Source organism: Ascidiella aspersa, chromosome 4 (genome assembly GCF_963924565.1).
Source record: "Ascidiella aspersa chromosome 4, kaAscAspe10.2, whole genome shotgun sequence".
Taxonomy (NCBI): domain Eukaryota; kingdom Metazoa; phylum Chordata; class Ascidiacea; order Phlebobranchia; family Ascidiidae; genus Ascidiella; species Ascidiella aspersa.
Genome location: NC_139450.1, coordinates 18,173,232 through 18,191,157, shown reverse-complemented (window position 1 = coordinate 18,191,157; position 17,926 = coordinate 18,173,232). Strand labels below are relative to the sequence as shown.

The 17,926-nt window shown below is 36.6% G+C and overlaps 1 protein-coding gene across 3 annotated transcripts in view; it reads right to left on the bottom strand.

Moving 5' to 3' along the window:
* The window catches only part of LOC146148515 (E3 ubiquitin-protein ligase MIB2-like), a 31,872-nt gene that overhangs the window by 8,058 nt on the left and 5,888 nt on the right, over window positions 1-17,926 (bottom strand). The window contains exons 1-8 of one of the 3 annotated variants that reach the window (XM_083387751.1): window positions 12,015-12,174; window positions 9,101-9,202; window positions 8,735-8,771; window positions 8,407-8,578; window positions 8,222-8,286; window positions 4,846-5,002; window positions 2,692-2,884; window positions 154-297 (exon numbers count right to left, since the gene is read on the bottom strand). In XM_083387751.1, the coding sequence (XP_083243877.1) occupies window positions 154-297; window positions 2,692-2,884; window positions 4,846-5,002; window positions 8,222-8,286; window positions 8,407-8,578; window positions 8,735-8,770 (767 nt within the window). In that variant the 5' untranslated portion in view covers window position 8,771; window positions 9,101-9,202; window positions 12,015-12,174. Of the gene's footprint in view, window positions 1-153; window positions 298-2,691; window positions 2,885-4,845; window positions 5,003-8,221; window positions 8,287-8,406; window positions 8,579-8,734; window positions 8,772-9,100; window positions 9,203-12,014; window positions 12,175-17,926 lie in introns of those variants that run through there. The other 2 variants (XM_083387752.1, XM_083387750.1) reach the window with 2 other exon arrangements.

Below are 17,926 nucleotides of genomic sequence, written 5' to 3'. Positions count from 1 at the left end.
TTGAAAAAGCATTGGGTTGAGAAACACTTGGTTAAGCGTAAGCTTGTGACAGACTTAGTAACATTTCAAATTACATGCTATTTCCACTTGCGTTATTATACAATTAAAATTTATATAATAACGTTTTTAACTTCACAATCAATTTTTAAACACGTTATTTCTGTAATTGTTCCTGTGTTTCCTTCTCCGCCGTCTTGATCATCCCATCTCCAATCTTCCCCTCTTACCACCGTCGCACCGACCATCATTCCTTTCGACTGCACTTGCCGAGATAAAGATCTTGGCGGTAACCTCACGCTAAACAACGTAACAATGGCACTAAAGTTGGTTGTTACCTGGCCAAAAAGTATTATTTAAATAATATTTTACACACGGTGACCATTCCGTGATTATTTTTGAGGTTTGTGTTAATTTTTGAGTTGTGTGCTAATTTTGTTTCTAAAAATGTTTTGCGTCATTCCGAAAAAAATTGACTAAGTGGTGACAACCTCTAAACATTTATTCAAATATAATTTTACTAGGTTCAGTGACAAGATTATAAAAATAGTGTCTCAACTAAACAAAGGACCGTTTTAACCAGGGTTACCATATTTTGTGGCTTAAAATGTTTGTGGTCATTCAAGTATGACGCCACCAAAATATATATAGCGTTACGCTGCGAAACAATTAGATTAAAGAGACCCGTTGTTGCCAGTCATGTTCCCGTGCAACTGGGCAATTAAAACTGACTAAATTTATTCTAATTGTGTGTTCTTGTTAAAATATTAATGATAAATTTTGTTTGAACAAAAACTATATCTTTTTGGCCAACTTTACCTGCCTAAATGCCTGCGTAAAAAACATTTTGCTTTTTATCTTTTTAGGAAGTTGAGTTTGCAAGTAGAGAAACACTGCCATTTATTAAGCATGTAATATTCAAAACTTTGGAAATTGGAAACTTAAAACCCGAGAATTCGCTGGTAGAATTGTGTAACACAGTTGAATTCGTGTATAGTGACACCTAAAATGACCGCGGAAAAAAGTGTCACTATAAGCGAAGTGTCACTATAGCTCAGCGTTTCTTAACCAGTGCATCGAGGCGCACTGGTGCGCCATGGAACAACGCCAGGTAAGCCGGGGTAAAAAAAAGTTATTTAAAGATAAAGCAACTATATAGGGCCTAATATAAAACTTGCAAATATTTTAAGAGAAATACCGGTTAATCCGAAAAAATTAGAGCTGGGTTCCCTCGCCAGGTGCACCGCTAGGATTTTAGAACCAGTGCGCCGTGAGGCAAAAAATATTAGTTGACACACAAATTAGTTTTTTGGTCTAAGCCATGCGAAAGCACTACATGAGATGCTCGTATTTCGTCTGCATCTTCAAAATAGTGCTCTCGTTGCCCTTTTAAACATTTCACGCGCTTTCATACTCTTATTGCTACGCCGCTACCCTTTGCTACCACTTCATGTCCTTTGTTCAACGAATACGCTCCTGTAAGGGCTTGTGTAAACTTAGATATTCATGATGGGTTTATGAACTACACAATAACTCAACCTTCCTTATGCGAAGAGAATTTAGATCAAGAGAACAAAAAGCTTATAAATTGCCCAGCAGCCACAGAAGCTTATGTTTTTATTAACTCACACTTATAAAACCCGCTGATAAACCTATTATATCAGGGGTCGGCAACCGAATTCGGCCCGCCAATAGAATTCATCCGGCCCGCGGCCTCTTTGGACAAACTAGACACGAGTCCATTTCAAATACTTTTGGACTATTTCAACTACGTAAGTGCGTAACATTTTTCGGGCTTTGCGCGAATGATCTTTGTACGGTTCGTTTACGTTTTGAGGCTGCCTTTTCAACTAAGTTAGCGCTTCTTCACCGTTGCGCCTTGGAAGACTGCCAAGTGCGTCGCGGACTAATGGAAAACGTATTCAAAAATGTTTGGAATATAATTTTATTTGTTTTTTATTTTTGGCAAAGTAATAACAACTTGCACGAAATTTAAAAAACTGCCAGTTAGCCAAAAAAAATCGCGCTCGGTTCGCTCGCCATGTGGACACAAAAAGGTTAATAAACACTGAACTACATTAACTATTAAGGTTATCGCGTTTCCCCAAAGTAGTTTTATTACACTTTTCATCAGTAGTATCGATGGCGACGTGTGAACGCGAATTTTAAACCAACAAACGCATTTTTCTTCGCGCTTTGCGCCAACACTTTACTGCCTCCTCAAATGTAATTAAACACATTTTAAATTGTAAAAAAAGATCCGAGTCCCCCTGACTAAAAGTTGTTCTAACATTTTAATAACACAATTCTTAGTTAGCATTTTGTGCGACCCGCAGAGACCTTTTTGAGTTTGGGTTGGCCCGCGACTAGAAAAAAGGTTGCCGACCCTTGTATTATATCATTTGACGTGCCACTTCGTGATATATAGGCCTATTCCAAAGAGGAATTAGGAATAAAAAAAGTTCATTGCGATTTGCCAAAACCGTTAATATCTCTTACCAGATTTGTTTCTTTAAAAATTATAAAATTAATAGACGTCGTCTGACGAAAGCGGAACGCATCATACACATACGTCAAAAAGTAACACAGAAAACACATCAAATTGATAAAAAACGTAGGACAGCGTTTTTGTTAGTTTTATTCCTGTAAAGGTGATTTATGCAAACTAAAATGCTTGGTAAACATACAACGAACCTTTCAGCTTCTTTTCGGTCGATCCTTGTAAACCTATGAGAAACTTCATGTTTGTCTTCCATATAGCAACTTGTACATAGGTCAAGGTTTTGGCAATCTAGACACTTCCATCGCATACCCCGTATGATATCGTTAGCCGCAAACGTGGGTGTCGAATGACAACCGTCACAGCATACATTCGGATGGGTTACACCTAGAAACATAAACCGTCACAGAACCAATGGGTGACGTGAGTTTTGATTAATTTCGTTTGATGAACAATTGTTTATGATTTTAACAGGTGTTATAGTATGAGTAAAAAGTTGTGCGGCCCGCTAACTTAGCGGTAACTGACAAAGTGGCACGCGACAGCAAATAGGTTCGTCACCCCTGTTGTAAAATGTAGACTCTATACCAGGGTTTCCCAAACTGTGGTCCGCGACGACTGCACGGGTGATCCGTGGCGAAATGACAAGAAATTAAAAAGTTACACATATATGTTGTACAGCAGGGGCCAGTTGGCAATCTACGGCCAGTGGGCCGGATCCGGCCCGCGAATGTAATTTATCCTTTGACAAACTAGACACGAGTCCATTTCTCATACTTTTGACTATTTTAACTCTGTAAGTGCGAAAAATTTTCGCGCTTTGCGTTAACGATCTTTATACATCAGGCTTGTTTACGTTATGAGGCTGTTATTTGAGCTAGATTAGCGCTTCTTGCGCTTTTGAGACTGACTGTCAAGTGCCACAGTGCGTCGCGTACAAACGGATAACGTATTCAAAAATATTGGACATACATTTTTAATTTTTATATTTGAAATGTAATAAAAACTTGAAAAGAAAATGCCGGTATACCCAGAAAAAAATCGCGCTCTTTTCGCTCGCCATGTGCGCCCTGACTTGAGAGGTTAACAAACACTGAACTAAATTAAGGTTATCGCGTTTTCTCAAAGTGGTTTTATTACACTTTTCAATATGAATAACGACGTAACAAACGCTTTTTCCGCTTTGCGCCAAGACTTTACTGCCTCCTTAAAAGTAACTAAATACGATTTTAAGTGAAAAAAAAAGATCCGAGGTCCGCCTGATTCACAGTTGTTCTAAAATTTTACTTCTCGGCACCTTTGACCATAAGAAATAGCAACCCAGGGCAAGGCTGCGGAGTCGGAGTCGGACTCGGGACTCGACGAGTCGGTTTGTTTTGCTGGAGTCGGATTCGGGACTCGGAACTCGAGTAGGACCACGTAAAACTACCCGAGTCCCGAGTCCGACATGCGCATGCGCAGTATCAAATTTTTAAACTGATATGGCCGCCAACTGGAAACTGTAAAGGTGGAATAGCATATGGTGGAATATTTTCCAACCATGTATTGTGAGTGAATGAATTATACGACACCCCTATAAGTGGATTGCTGAATATCCACGTTATTTTAGTTACGTAAATTGGCTGAATACAGGCTGTAGAGTCAGGGACGGACTCGGGTTTATTTTTTTGGCCGGAGTTAGACTCGGGTTATTTTTAACCGACTCCGCAGCCCTGCCCCAGGGTGCCGCGGGACCACACACGTAACCAATACGAACATAGTTTTAGTACTTGCAGTCTATTTGTCTTTGCTAGCCTATTGCGTTTCAAATGAGTCAGTTTGCTGCTCCATTTAATACAATGGCAAAACCTTAACAAGCAAGATAGTATTTATTTTGGCAGTTAGCGCACGGCCTATTTATAACCATTTAACTGTTATATTAATGCATTGCTACCTTCGCATGTTGCTATTTTGGTTATTTATTTTTCGTTTTTGTAGAACGTTTTAGCCTTCTAATAAAATACTTCAGCCTATAAGGCGCCATGGTTATCATTACCATGTTTTGGCCCGCCTTTTCTACACTTTTTTATATTTTGCAGTATCCTGAAAAGTTATTTAGGCATGATAAGAGGGATAATATTTTAGTAAACCATGTCAAGCTATACATTTATAAAGGGGCATACATTTAAAATCTATTAACTTAAAAATGCCAAATTATTTTTGTAAAGCTGTAGCGCTGTTCTGGGTCGTAAGAGGTTAAAGGAACATATTTTAAACCTAAACTGTGCTGAAGCGTTTTGCACGCGACATAAAAGTTCCATTCCCTGCTACAGAGTTTGAAAACAAATCTGTACAAGTGTACAACGTACCTGTAGTCGCGCTATCCAAAATTAGGAGGTCGAAAGAACGTTCTGCACCGACCCTGTAATTGTTCGAATGTCCCGAGTCCCATGTGACCTTTATCGTTTTCGACTGAGCAAAATCGGTGTATGACACAACAGTTCCAATTCCGCCCAGTCCGTTGTCCTGGGCATATAACGATACGCTTTAAGAGAAACTTGCTCTTAATGTTTATCTAAAATTTATTAACATAATCATGTGACAAAAAAAATGTCGGAGCTGTCATTGAGAGGCCACGAGCATAAGTCTGTAGCAATGTCGTGGTATTGCAAAACCCGTGTCATTTTTTTTTTTTTTTTTTAAGCTAGTAGTGTTAAACCTTCTTTGACTTATTGTAAGCATTTTTTCTTACACGTTACTACTTGCTATTCGTGAAAAGTTTTGCAACAGTCGACGTTAAGCTTGCAATACTTTATCTGCTCGCCTAATTGCCAAGCATCGTTACGTCACATACAACCAACAGTTGTGTTTTCTAGTTTATTTCAGTTTTTCTTTGGAACGTTTCACCAGCATTTTATTGCCTTAGTTCAGGGGTTCTTAACCTTTTTTTGTATGTTTTACCCTTTTAACAAAGATGAATATCAGATTTAACCCCAATATATAAAATGGTGCTCATCTTTTAAAAAACGAAAAAAACAAATTGCATTAGGTATAACCAATGCGACGGCTGCCATTGCTTTTTAGCAACGAATTGTTGTCAAAACATTCCAGTTCGGTCTAGTTTTTGTCTTTTAAGAGTTAAGACTGCACAGTTTTGACTCAAAAAGGGACCATTTTTGCTCATTATACTGGGATGAGCATTTGCTAGGTTTTGTTTTAAAGGAGCAGGTTTCGTAGTAGCCTATTCTTTGAAAATGTTTCCATGCATAAAACACACCAAGGAACTTGAAGACCATTCTCAATATGTAAATCTAAAATTCAAAAAAAATTTGTAGTACTTTTTCTTCTTTTGGGACATGCCACTTTTTAAGACTAAATTTATGGTTAGGCCTACTTTGACAGAATATTTAAATCAGTCGATCAATTGTTTTATCACTAAAATGCCCTAATCATTGGGTCAAAAAGATCAACAATAAACTAACTGAGCAGCTATAAGCCCTACCCAGTGACAAAAAAATAGGCAATCATATGCATAACCAGCACTAAAATTTCAAAAAGTGTACTAAATACATTTTCCCCCTAAAACGAGGAAATTTACCCCCAGGGGTAAATTTACCCCAGGTTAAGAAAGGCTGCCTTAGTTTAATGTAAACCGCAAGTTGGAATGATAGCAAATCTAATACAAGCAAGCTAAACATGTTTTTTCAACGATTGTTGCTGTTTCCATTGATAAAAAAGCAATCCTAACAGAACGAAGGATAGTTGAATTGCACATACTTTCAGATAAGTTTACTATTAAAAATACGTTTTTACACGAAGCTTAATAAACAAGGTTTTGTGTTATCAAATGTCGAAAATTCGCAAATGGTGCGAGAGTTACGTCTCTGTTGGCTTCACAAAAGTTAGACGCCATGATTATGTGCAGTGTCTGCACTGCCTGGTGGTGATGTCAAATGCGTCATTAAACTTAAAAATTAGTGTGATTAAAAGCCAACACAAAATCCCCAAAAAAGAATGATGCCGCCGAAGTTATTTCTGGCAAAAGAATACGATTCGACCAGGAAGCGACGTTACCTGATATTTGATTTTAAGTGTATTTATTCATTGGCTTTCGTTCAATCGAGGTGTTTTTTTATTAACGTGATGAAATAAAATAAGTGAAAGCACGTTAAACACATCTCTAGCTATATTTTATAATCAAGGGGGGTGGGGGGCACGAGGAATAAAAGCATTTATAAGGGGCGACGAGGCATGAAAGGTTGCGAACCACTGTACTAGACCATATGTTCCCAAACTGGGGTCCGCGGACCAACTGGGGTCTGTACAGCAGTTTCAGAGGGTCCGCAAGGAGTTTTTCAACATAAGGCTTTAGGGAATGTGTTTAAACATTAGTCTATGTTAAAAAAAATATCTGTCATCATTATTGTTTTTAGTTATGCATTATTCGATCATATAGCGTATTTTATTATGTCTCTTCATAAAGCATCTATTATGCTGCACTAAATGCTGTCAGCGAATCGTTCGCATTAGTTAGAAAGTTGTTAGATTAGTGAAAATCGTGTCTACTAGTGTACTGGGTCAGCTGACCCTTGAATTTTTATCGGGCCGCGAAAAATCAAAATAATTGCAACAAGTCCACCAGTTTTTTTGTAAAACTCTGGCCCAAAATCTGTGTTAATAATTTAACAAAAACACTAGTTTGAAAGAAAAAACGTTAAATAATTAAAAAAAAACACTTGTTTCGGCTCTTAGATTTTCGACACAAACAAGATATGTTCCGTAAATAAACTTTAGGTCAGTGGTGTCCAACATGAGGCACGCGACCTAATAAAAAATGGCACGTAAGCCCCACCCCCCAAAAAACACAGCCAATTGTTATAAAGCTAAATTTGTTATACAGCCAATTATCATTTTTATTCCCAATATAAAACAATCCCAGCAATTAAGACAACAAACAATTACTTCTAAGATTATTCCATTATACTGTTTTATTTTTTGTATAAAAGCGCTTTTAATTTAAAAAAGAATAGTTGCTTAACTTTTGCACGGGAAGAAGTTATAAGATAACAATTGTCACGTCGGCATGTTTAAGTTAGACACCCCTGCTTTAGGCCTATATAAAAATACTGCTATCAAATACCTTCTTAATCAATAATAAAATTGCTTCACTCTTATACTTAAAACAAATAAATTAATTATACTGATGTCTTAATTTTTTTAAAGTAATTTTTAAGTTTACAGGAAGTTTCCATTGCCATAAGCGTTTTAGGGGTGAAAAATCGTTTTGCCACAAGTAGGCTATATCTTAAACCGTAATTTCATTACTTGTACATTTGCCCGGGTCACATATTTCGTATGTTCAGTGCCTACCAAACCTAAAAGGCCAATTGTTTTGTATATACGCAATTATTTTTCACGCCTCGCGAATATTTTTCGGTTGTGTAGTATGTTTTGTATTATGGCATGCCAACTCATGCATGAAGGCGCCCAGTACTGTTTTCACTTTTCTATTTGTTCACAGCGAAGCGCTATGTCGACGCTGATTCTCCACAAAATACAAATTCTTCCAAATTATCCAATGCCAATTTTCTTTACAGCTTTGCAATATGGACATTGTGTCGTTTAACACTTTAACCTTTAACGCCTATACAACTTTTTAAATAAGACAAACGGGCGCCACTGTATATTTGGTAAGTTGATAGAATCTGGTGACTAAAACATTGGATAAATAAATATGTAGCATACCTGATCATTCCACTTCCAGGTTGGTCCTCTCACAACCCTTAAGCCCAATTGTAGAAAATCAGTTCCTGCGATTTTTAATAGGAAAGGGGTCAATCAAAAGAAAACAATTTTACTGCTAACTACGATTCATCACTTTGCGGGGATGTTTGTTGATGGTGTAAGTTGTCATTTAAAACGAGCCTTACCTGTCTCTGTTAATTCACTGTCGGGCGTTGTGATTGATTCAACAAGTGCTTGTAAGCGTAGTAACCTATCGAGTTGCTCCGAGCTTTTTTGTAGATCCAATGCCAGCAAGAGCTCACCTGCCAACACAGTAGGCCATGTGGCGGCTTGGGATGCCGATCTGATTTTATCGGACTGTTTGTCCGATACAAAACTAGCGTAAGTGTCAAAACCATTTAATATAAATCTTTTACCTTTCGATTTTGGTATTGCCATTCATTAATTTAAACATGCCAATATATTTCTATATTAGCCTATTTTGACACAACACAGCATAAGGGTTAAACCTACCCAAAGACGTGGCAGTCGTTTCGTCATCTGAGTCATTCTGTAGAAATGTAAATGTATATAAAAAAAAAAAAAAATCTTTACGGAGAGAAAGAAAACATTAATCTTTATGTGAAATTATTAGCTAAAATTTTAGTTGAATTTATCATCATATGGATTTCCGGTAAATACATATTTTGGTGAAACTACAGGCTAAAGGTGCACACATAAACATTTTAATACAGAACAAACTGGTCGATTGCAAAACGGTTAATGATAATGCACATCTTATAGCCAATTTGAATCCTCATTTGAAGCATATGGCTTCCAATAAAGTATATGTTAGTCATAAACAGATGGAATTATGCTTTAAAACTGCTTTGTACGTACCGTATAGCATCGACGGCAAAGTTTGATACATTTACCACCCGATTCGATTTGTTTTTAACGCTTGTAGCGTTCGTATTAGGATAATTCGGGGCTTTGAAGCGTCTGTGTTAGAACATGTGGTAGAAATTAGACGCTTTAAGCCAAGGGTCTCAAACTCAAATTGCTCTGAGGGCCAAATGAGGACGTGTAAAATGCCCAAGGGCCGCAATTTACAATAAATAAGAACACAATAAAATATAAACACGTGTAGGCTGATTTTAGGCTATAGTTATTTGTTCTGGCTACTTTACTGGCAGCGTTTATCAAGGACAAGGATCTCGATATTGGGCTTCAAATTGTCGACAGAAACAAATCTTAGAGTTGCCTGCAGATGTGGACTGCCTAATATTGGCAAAGAAACTTCTTTGTTTGCAAAATGCTGGTTTAACTTTTTATTTTTTTACTTTGCCCTGGTAAGCATATTATGTATCGCGGTGCATTGTTTCGAAGTGCAAACCCTTGTTATACTTCTTCATAACAGAGATCTTCTGCCGGCAAATAAGGTAATAACTAGTACCTCTTACCGCGGTGACAAAATATAACTCCTCCCACTTATCTTGAAAAACTTTTCCTTCGTCTGTGATTTTTCTCATTTTTGAAGCAAAAGACAAGTGTAATTTAGCTTTTTAAGCTATAGAAATTTATTTCAATACTAGGCTAGAACAATCAAAGCCTACAACTCGACAATGAACAACTGTACGGAGTTGAATAGGCAATGTGACGTAATAGTAGATCTTTTACCGCATAAATGGTAGCGTTTGAAAGTGATATGACAGTGAAGTTTGGTGAGTATAGTTCCAGTTTTTTGAAGCAATTTTAGAGTGAATTTTAACTTTTAAATCTGATAAAAAAAGATATGTGGCACTTAAATATTGTTAAATACTTGGAAATCCAAAATTTTTACACGGGCCGCACAAAATGTTCTCGCGGGCCGCATGCGGCCCGCGGGCCGCGTGTTTGAGACCCTTGCTTTAAGCGGACCGTATAAGAACAGGATACAGGCGAACAGCGAATGCGCAGACTAATCATGCATAACGAAACATTGCCAAGCGATGCAGACTACAGATTTTTCACCCGATCCGTTAGAAATCAGTGCATTTCTAAGCAAAAAGGTCTACGACAATCAGGGCATCCAATGGCAGAAAAGTCTAGACTTTTAGACCTTGAGGTCCTGGCAATGCACTGATTTGGACCTTTAGGTAAACTCCCGGCGTAGATAAATTGAAAATATTCATTAAAAGTTCAGAAAAGATAACAAAAAGTATGAGATAGGATTAATAACACTTGACCCACCTAAACCCTAACGCTAACCCGAATCCTAACCCAAATAATGTGCGTTATTTTAATAATTCTTTAAATGCTGGGGAAAAAAGCCCATACTCGGATGGGCATAAGATAGTTTCTCGTCCATTGTATTTAAGATTATTACGTCACAAATTGAGGTATTGGGGCCTGAAGCGTTATAATTATTAAATTATCGCACATTATTTGGGTTAGGGTGCTGGTTAGCGTTTGGGTTTGGTTGGGTCAAGTATTGTTAAACTTAATCTTCTTATGCACATTTCTTAATGCAAATTAGTGCATTGTCCACGACCTCAAAGTCTAAAAGTCGGACTTTTTGATCCTTTGAATGCACTGATTGTCGTAGACCTTTTTGCTTAGAACTGCACTGATTTCTGACGGATGGGGTGAGTTTTGGATATTAGAAATGCAGAAATGTTTATAACTGTACCAAGTTAATGCGATGTTTATAATTTTACCCAGTAAATAGAAGGTTAAAAGCTTTTATTGTTGCTAAAGCTTACCTTAGCGAACATTATTTGGGTTAGGGTGCGGGTTAGCGTGTCGGTTTGGGTATAGGTTAAGCAATACTATTAATAATAATACTTGAACCACCCTTACCCCAGCCTGAAAAGTATAACAGAACACGCGGGTACAATGCCGAAAAAATTCGGGTGACTAGGTGCAACAAAGTTAAAAAAGGGCACTGGTCTAGAATCCTACCACATTATTAAATCAACGCACAATATTAGAGTTAGGGGCGGCGAGAGTTAGTGTTTGGATGTGGGTGGGTCAAGTATTCTTATATTTATTTTTAACTCTAACCAAAATAATGTGCGTTGTGGTAGGACTTTAGACCAGCACGAAAAATGTGCATCTCTGGTCTGCTTTCAAATTTTCAGACTTCCACGTTATGATTTTCTCATGCACTCTGTATTGCATACATTGCATTGTAAACATAATAGGGTGCACAAACGTTTTACATGTTTAGGGTGTAGTTCAGATTTTTTTCTGGGTGCACTTGTCATACTTTCCACAGTGGCCCCCACCCAAACAGTCCAGCGCCAATACTTTCATTGTTGCTAAAGCTAATAATGCTGTTTCTGGCTATTGACTTTCATTCCGAAGTTTTATTAGTTAAAAGACAATATTATTTACATTTACAATGCTAGAAAATATTAGTTGTAGCTAATTTACTTCATTATAATAAACTTAGTTAGCAAATAGAGGAATCAGGTGGCACTGTATAAAGACAAATTGTATTTGATTCTCGACAAGCTTTCGCACAACCGTGCTTCATCAGGTCAAATTGATTCTCGACAAGCTTTCACACAACCGTGCTTTATCACGTCAAAATGATATACAATTTGTCTTTATACAGTGCCACCTGATTTCTCTATTTAGAATTAGACAAATACGGCCATATACAAAGATTAGTTAGCAAAATATATGCCAAGGAATATTAAATTAGATGAGAAGACCTTTGTTTTGCAACTTATTTTCTAAAATTTGGTCACCATTATAATGTAAAGTAAGTCCTAGGTAGTATACATGTTTCAAATATTATAAATTGAAAAGCAATTTGTGTGCACACCTCAATAACTAAATTGCACACTTCAGAAAAGGTTGTATTGCAGTAGGATTTCAAACTTCAGTTCTGCCAAAATATGTCTGCACATCTGGAAAGTTGGTGATGTATGTCAGATATCTGTGCATCGCACATTCTTTTTATCACATTTTAGTGTAAATTTCAAATTTGTGGGATAAAAATCTTAAGGTCCGAAAATATGTTACTTCCTTCTGTTCATGGTGGTCTGAAGGCATACAACCAAACTAATAAAAACTCATGAATATTATTAGCTGTAAAAGTGTTGTAGTGATCTCAAGTTGATAAAAAATAGCTGCTGCATAAGGTTGCGAAATTGTAGCGAATAGTGCCTAATAAATTTAAATTTCATATTTCACTACCTTAATTGACCTTACTTTTTAACATTTTTGCATTCTTAACTTTTTACATTAAGGTCATATACAAGTCATGATTTTAAATAAAATTTTGAACTTAAGTTGTTTATTATCTATAAGCTGCTTTAAGTTTAATATTACAGAATTTAATTAAATATTATCTTGCCTGGCCAAATTAATTTATATTTTTGTTTTTCATTATTGAAAATGTTTTTTAGCATTTTATATAATTCCTAGATGTAATATTTCAGTCAACCCCCAAAATTAAGGACTTCGTAAGGTGAAAGTGCAAGTAAAAAGATGTCTCTGAAAGTGTTAAGTAACCTTTAAATCATTGGAAAAGCTCTCTGCATCAAGTCTACACCCATTTGACAAAGAAACAGCTTCAGTTTCCATCCCCACTAAAAAACCTTTGTGCACGGAAGTTAGAGAAAAGGTAATTTCCATTTTGTGTGTTGTGCATTCCAAAACATTAATGTTTACCAGCACTTCCCAACCCGTGGCCAATGGTTTCCAGGTACCAAACTCGAAAATGTTTTTTCAATTATCTTTTATAACGACTTGGCTAATTTAGTCCACAGTTATTAAAATATGTAACCAATAAACAAGGCCTATTTAATAAAAACATGCAAAAAAATGGCCCATTGATTGAGTAAAATGGCCCATTGATTGAGTTATAGTTCCTAACAGGCCGTTTAAAATACCGGAAATGCGATAATTTATTGAAAGATTTTATGGACTACGTATGCTACATTTATTACGCACCACATTGTGCAATTTTGGAAAAACATATAAATAGTTTTCTGCTTTACTACACTCTGATTATGTTTTTGTGCCTTGTTTTTAGCTATTAGTGCTTTAATGTGAGTTTAATAAAATAAAAAAACAACGGTTATGTGTTCCAGTGTTGGTTGACTACAAAAACTAAGTCCACTTACAAATAACAGTATTTTTGTTAGCTGATTTTTACGCATTTTGCGTTTCGTCCTTAGTATTAAAAAAAGAGGCCGAACAGTGTATTAAAATAAATAATTTTATTAATTACTACATTCAAATTATGTCCGTGTTGGGTCGTTCCTTGTTCTACAATTGACGATTAAAAATCAAGCAATATATCCACCGCACAACGCAGTAAATCAAAACGTGAATTGAGCACACATTTTTGTAGTGGTTTATCGTGATATTTATTGATTCGATCTATATTTGCCCCTATGATTTCGTTGTATCTGGTAGGACTCCAATGGTCCAGCCACAAGATCGAAATGTATATTTCGGAATAAAACAAAAATCGGACTAGGACGTTATAATCGTAATAACGTATAAACGGAATATGTCCTAAATACGTCGGAATAAGACTTAACTTGCAGGAACCAAGCCTACACAAAATTTCACCTAACCCCGCCCGTAGGTACATCACAAACCCTTCTAATAATTTCAACTCTGAAAACAATTTTCAAACCCCAAACAGGGCCTACAATCGATGCCAAAACAGCGGAGCCTCAACGGCGCCGTTTCATCTAGGGTGCCCAAGCGTCGATACCAAAACAGCCGATGGCCCCTGATCGTCCCATACCCTCTCCCTACAGTTTCAGACGTTATTTTGGCCATCAAACGCCCTGTTTTAATAAATTTAGGACTTTCCGGCGGGTATGTGTGTTATTCAGGCGATTTAGATCTTATTCTGTCGTGGAAATTAGGCCTACTGCGTATTTGGCTTTATTATGTCGTTGATCTTCATACTATGGTATTATAGATTTTTGTGCTTAATGCATTTTTGCTTTGTAGTTATTATTGTATGTTCCCATCTGATTCGTATAAAACTGTCTTAAATGGTGCCAAGGTGTAATGACTGCTAGCGATGGATACAATCGTGTTTATACTTTTAATAGCTTACGTTACAACATGTTGGTCACCTCGGACAAACGTCCGACGTCAACCTGGTTTTAAAATGGCCATATGCCTGAAAAAATCCATCTCTTTAGGTTTTAATACTGTTAGCACTGCTGTATTGAGACATTGTTTTAACTACGTGTGACGAAACCAAACTAAACAATTATGGTTTGTTCAATGAGAACATATTATTGACTTGCGTCTAAAAGTTGTTCACAATATTTGTCAAAAGTTAAAAAGCTTAGTATTAATGCACATTTCAACATACTAAACCATGCATATTAAAGATTTTCATCCTGGCAGCTGCACAGCCGACAATTGTCTGCGAGAGCCTGTGGCTGTTTTAATTCTCATGTACACGTTTTGAGTATACCAGTACACAAAGTGTACTTCGGTTAAAAATGAGTTACTTTTACATTTGTAGAAGATATAAACACAATGATACTTGTGCAAAAACTGTTTGTTTACATTTCGTACCTTGTCCGTAATCTTAATTTTGCGCTGACTGTTGCAAAGCTAACTTTCTCACGGGTGTACCTTTTAAATGCCTTTGATCCGCGCTAAGTACAGAAAAGTTTTTCAAGTTGGAAAATTAAAATAACCCATTTGTGGGAGAAATATAAACTGAGATGTTTGGTAAAACAACAGTTCGTTCAACTCTTTTCGTTTGACAGTAATTTGACTGCGCGTTAAAGTTCGCTAGGCTGACTTTTTGCACAGGGTCGTGCCTCATAAATGCTTATGAAGCGCGCTTAGTACAGAAGCATTTTTCAGGGTTGGAAAATTAAAAATTACACATTTGTAAAATACATATAAACTGAGATGTTTCGTAAAACAACTGTTCGTTTAACTCTTTTCGTTTGGCAGTAATTTGATTGCGCGTTGAAGGTCGCAAAGCTGACTTTTCGCACATAGTAGTGCATTATAAATGCTTATGATGCGCGCTTAGTACAGGAGAATTTTTCAAGTTGGAAAATTAAACATTACACATTTGTAAAAGACGTATAAACTGAGATGTTTCGTAAAACAACTGTTTGTTTAACTCTTTTCGTTTGGCAGTAATTTGATTGCGCGTTAAAGTTCGCTAGGCTGACTTTTCGCACAGGGTCGTGCCTCATAAATGCTTATGAAGCGCGCTTAGTACAGAAGCATTTTTCAAGTTGGAAAATTAAAAATTACACATTTGTAAAATACATATAAACTGAGATGTTTCGTAAAACAACTGTTCGTTTAACTCTTTTCGTTTGGCAGTAATTTGATTGCATGTTAAAGTTCGCAAAGCTGATTTTTCGCACAGGGTCGTGCCTTATAAATGCTTATGAAGCGCGCTTAGTACAGAAGCATTTTTCAAGTTGGAAAATTAAAAATTACACATTTGTAAAAGACGTATAAACTGAGATGTTTCGTAAAACAACTGTTCGTTTAACTCTTTTCGTTTGGAAGAAATTTGATTGCGCGTTAAAGGTCGCAAAGCTAACTTTTCGCACAGGATCGTGCATTATAAATGCTTATGATGCGCGCTTAGTACAGAAGCATTTTTCAAGTTGGAAAATTAAAACTTACACATTTGTAAAAGACGTATAAACTGAGATGTTTGGTAAGACAACTGATCGTGTAACTCTTTTCGTTTAGCAGTAATTGGACTGTGCGTTAAAGGTCGCAAAGCTGACTTTTCGCACAACCGTTTCATTAAACTACTGATTCGTACAGAAGTGTTTCTGAATTTAACCTCGTAATAAAAAGTGCTTATCTTCTGTTTAACTAGACGTATGAATTTGTTTTAGATTTCCAGCTTAAAAGCACTGCAGTATAAGGGCGCATTATACGCATTCCTAAGTCCCTTTATACTACAGTGCTTTTAAGCTGGAAATCTAAAACTTTTAAGCTGGAATTAAAAACGTCGGCTGTACAGCTGCCAGGATGAAAATCTTTAATAGGCATGGTTTAGTATGTTGAAATGTGCATTAATACTACGCTTTTTACCTTTTGACAAATATTGTGAACAACAATATTTTTAGACGCAAGTCAATAACATGTTCTCATTGAAAAAAACATAATTGTTTAGTTTCGTTTCGTCACACGTAGTTAAAACAATGCCTCAATACAGCAGTGCTAACAGTATTAAAACCTTAAGAGATGGATTTTTTCAGGCATATGGCCATTTTAAAACCAGGTTGACGTCGGAAGTTTGTCCGAGGTGACCAACATGTTGTAACGTAAGCTATTAAGAGTATAAACACGATTGTATCCATCGCTAACAGTCATTACACCTTGGCACCATTTAAGACAGTTTTATAGGAATCAGATGGGAACATACAATAATAACTACAAAGCAAAACCAACGACATAATAAAGCCAAATACGCAGTAGGCCTAATACCCACGACAGAATAAGATCTAAACCGCCTGAGTAACACACATACCCGCCGGAAAGTCCTAAATTCATCGAAACAGGGCGTTTGATGGCCAAAATAACGTCTGAAACTGGAGGAGAGTGTATGGGACGATCAGGGCCATCGGTTGTTTTGGTGTCGACGCTTGGGCACCCTAGATGGAACGGCGCCGTTAAGGCTCCGCTGTTTTAGCATCGATTGTAGGCCCTGTTTGGGGTTTGAAAATTGTTTTCAGAGTTGAAATTATTAGAAGGTTTGTGATGTACCTACGGGCGGCAAATTTTGTATAGGCTTGGTTCTTTCTTGCAAGTTAAATCTTATTCCGACGCATTTAGGACATATTCCGTTTATACGTTATTATTACGAGTGTTAGGTCCTAGTCCGATTTTTGTTTTATTCTGAAATATATATTTCGATCTTGTGGCTGGACCATTGGAGTCCTACCAGATACAACAAAATCATAGGGGCAAATATAGATCGAATCAATAAATATCACGATAAACCACTACAAAAATGTGTGCTCAATTCACGTTTTGATTTACTGCGTTGTGCGGTGGATATATTGCTTGATTTTTAATCGTCAATTGTAGAACAAGGAACGACCCAACACGGACATAATTTGAATGTTATAATTAATAAAATTATTTATTTTAATACACTGTTAGGCCTCTTTTTTTAATACTAAGGACGAAACGCAAAATGCGTAAAAATCAGCTAACAAAAATACTGGTATTTGTAAGTGGACTTAGTTTTTGTAGTCAACCAACACTGGAACACATAACCTTTGCTTTTTATTTTATTAAACTCACATTTAAAGCACTAATAGCTAAAAACAAGACACAAAAACATAATCAGAGTGTAGTAAAGCAGGAAACTATTTATATGTTTTTCCAAAATTGCACAATGTGGTGCGTAATAAATGTAGCATACGTAGTCCATAAAATCTTTCAATAAATTATCGCATTCTGGGTATTTTAAACGGCCTGTTAGGAACTATAACTCAATCAATGGGCCATTTTGGATATGATTTTCCAAATCTGTTTATTTTACCATGTGCAGTTTTAAGCGGCGCGATCACGAACGATTGTGTAAAATGATACGGGGTTACTATACAGTAACCACCGGTCTAGAATAATTACACATTTAAATGTTCGTCCTTTTCTTCATCACTGTATGATTTTTTGCACATAGGCACCACGAGTTTATCGCTAGTTGTTTCTCCTTGTTAGATGATTGGACTCCCTTGTCGACACTAGACAATA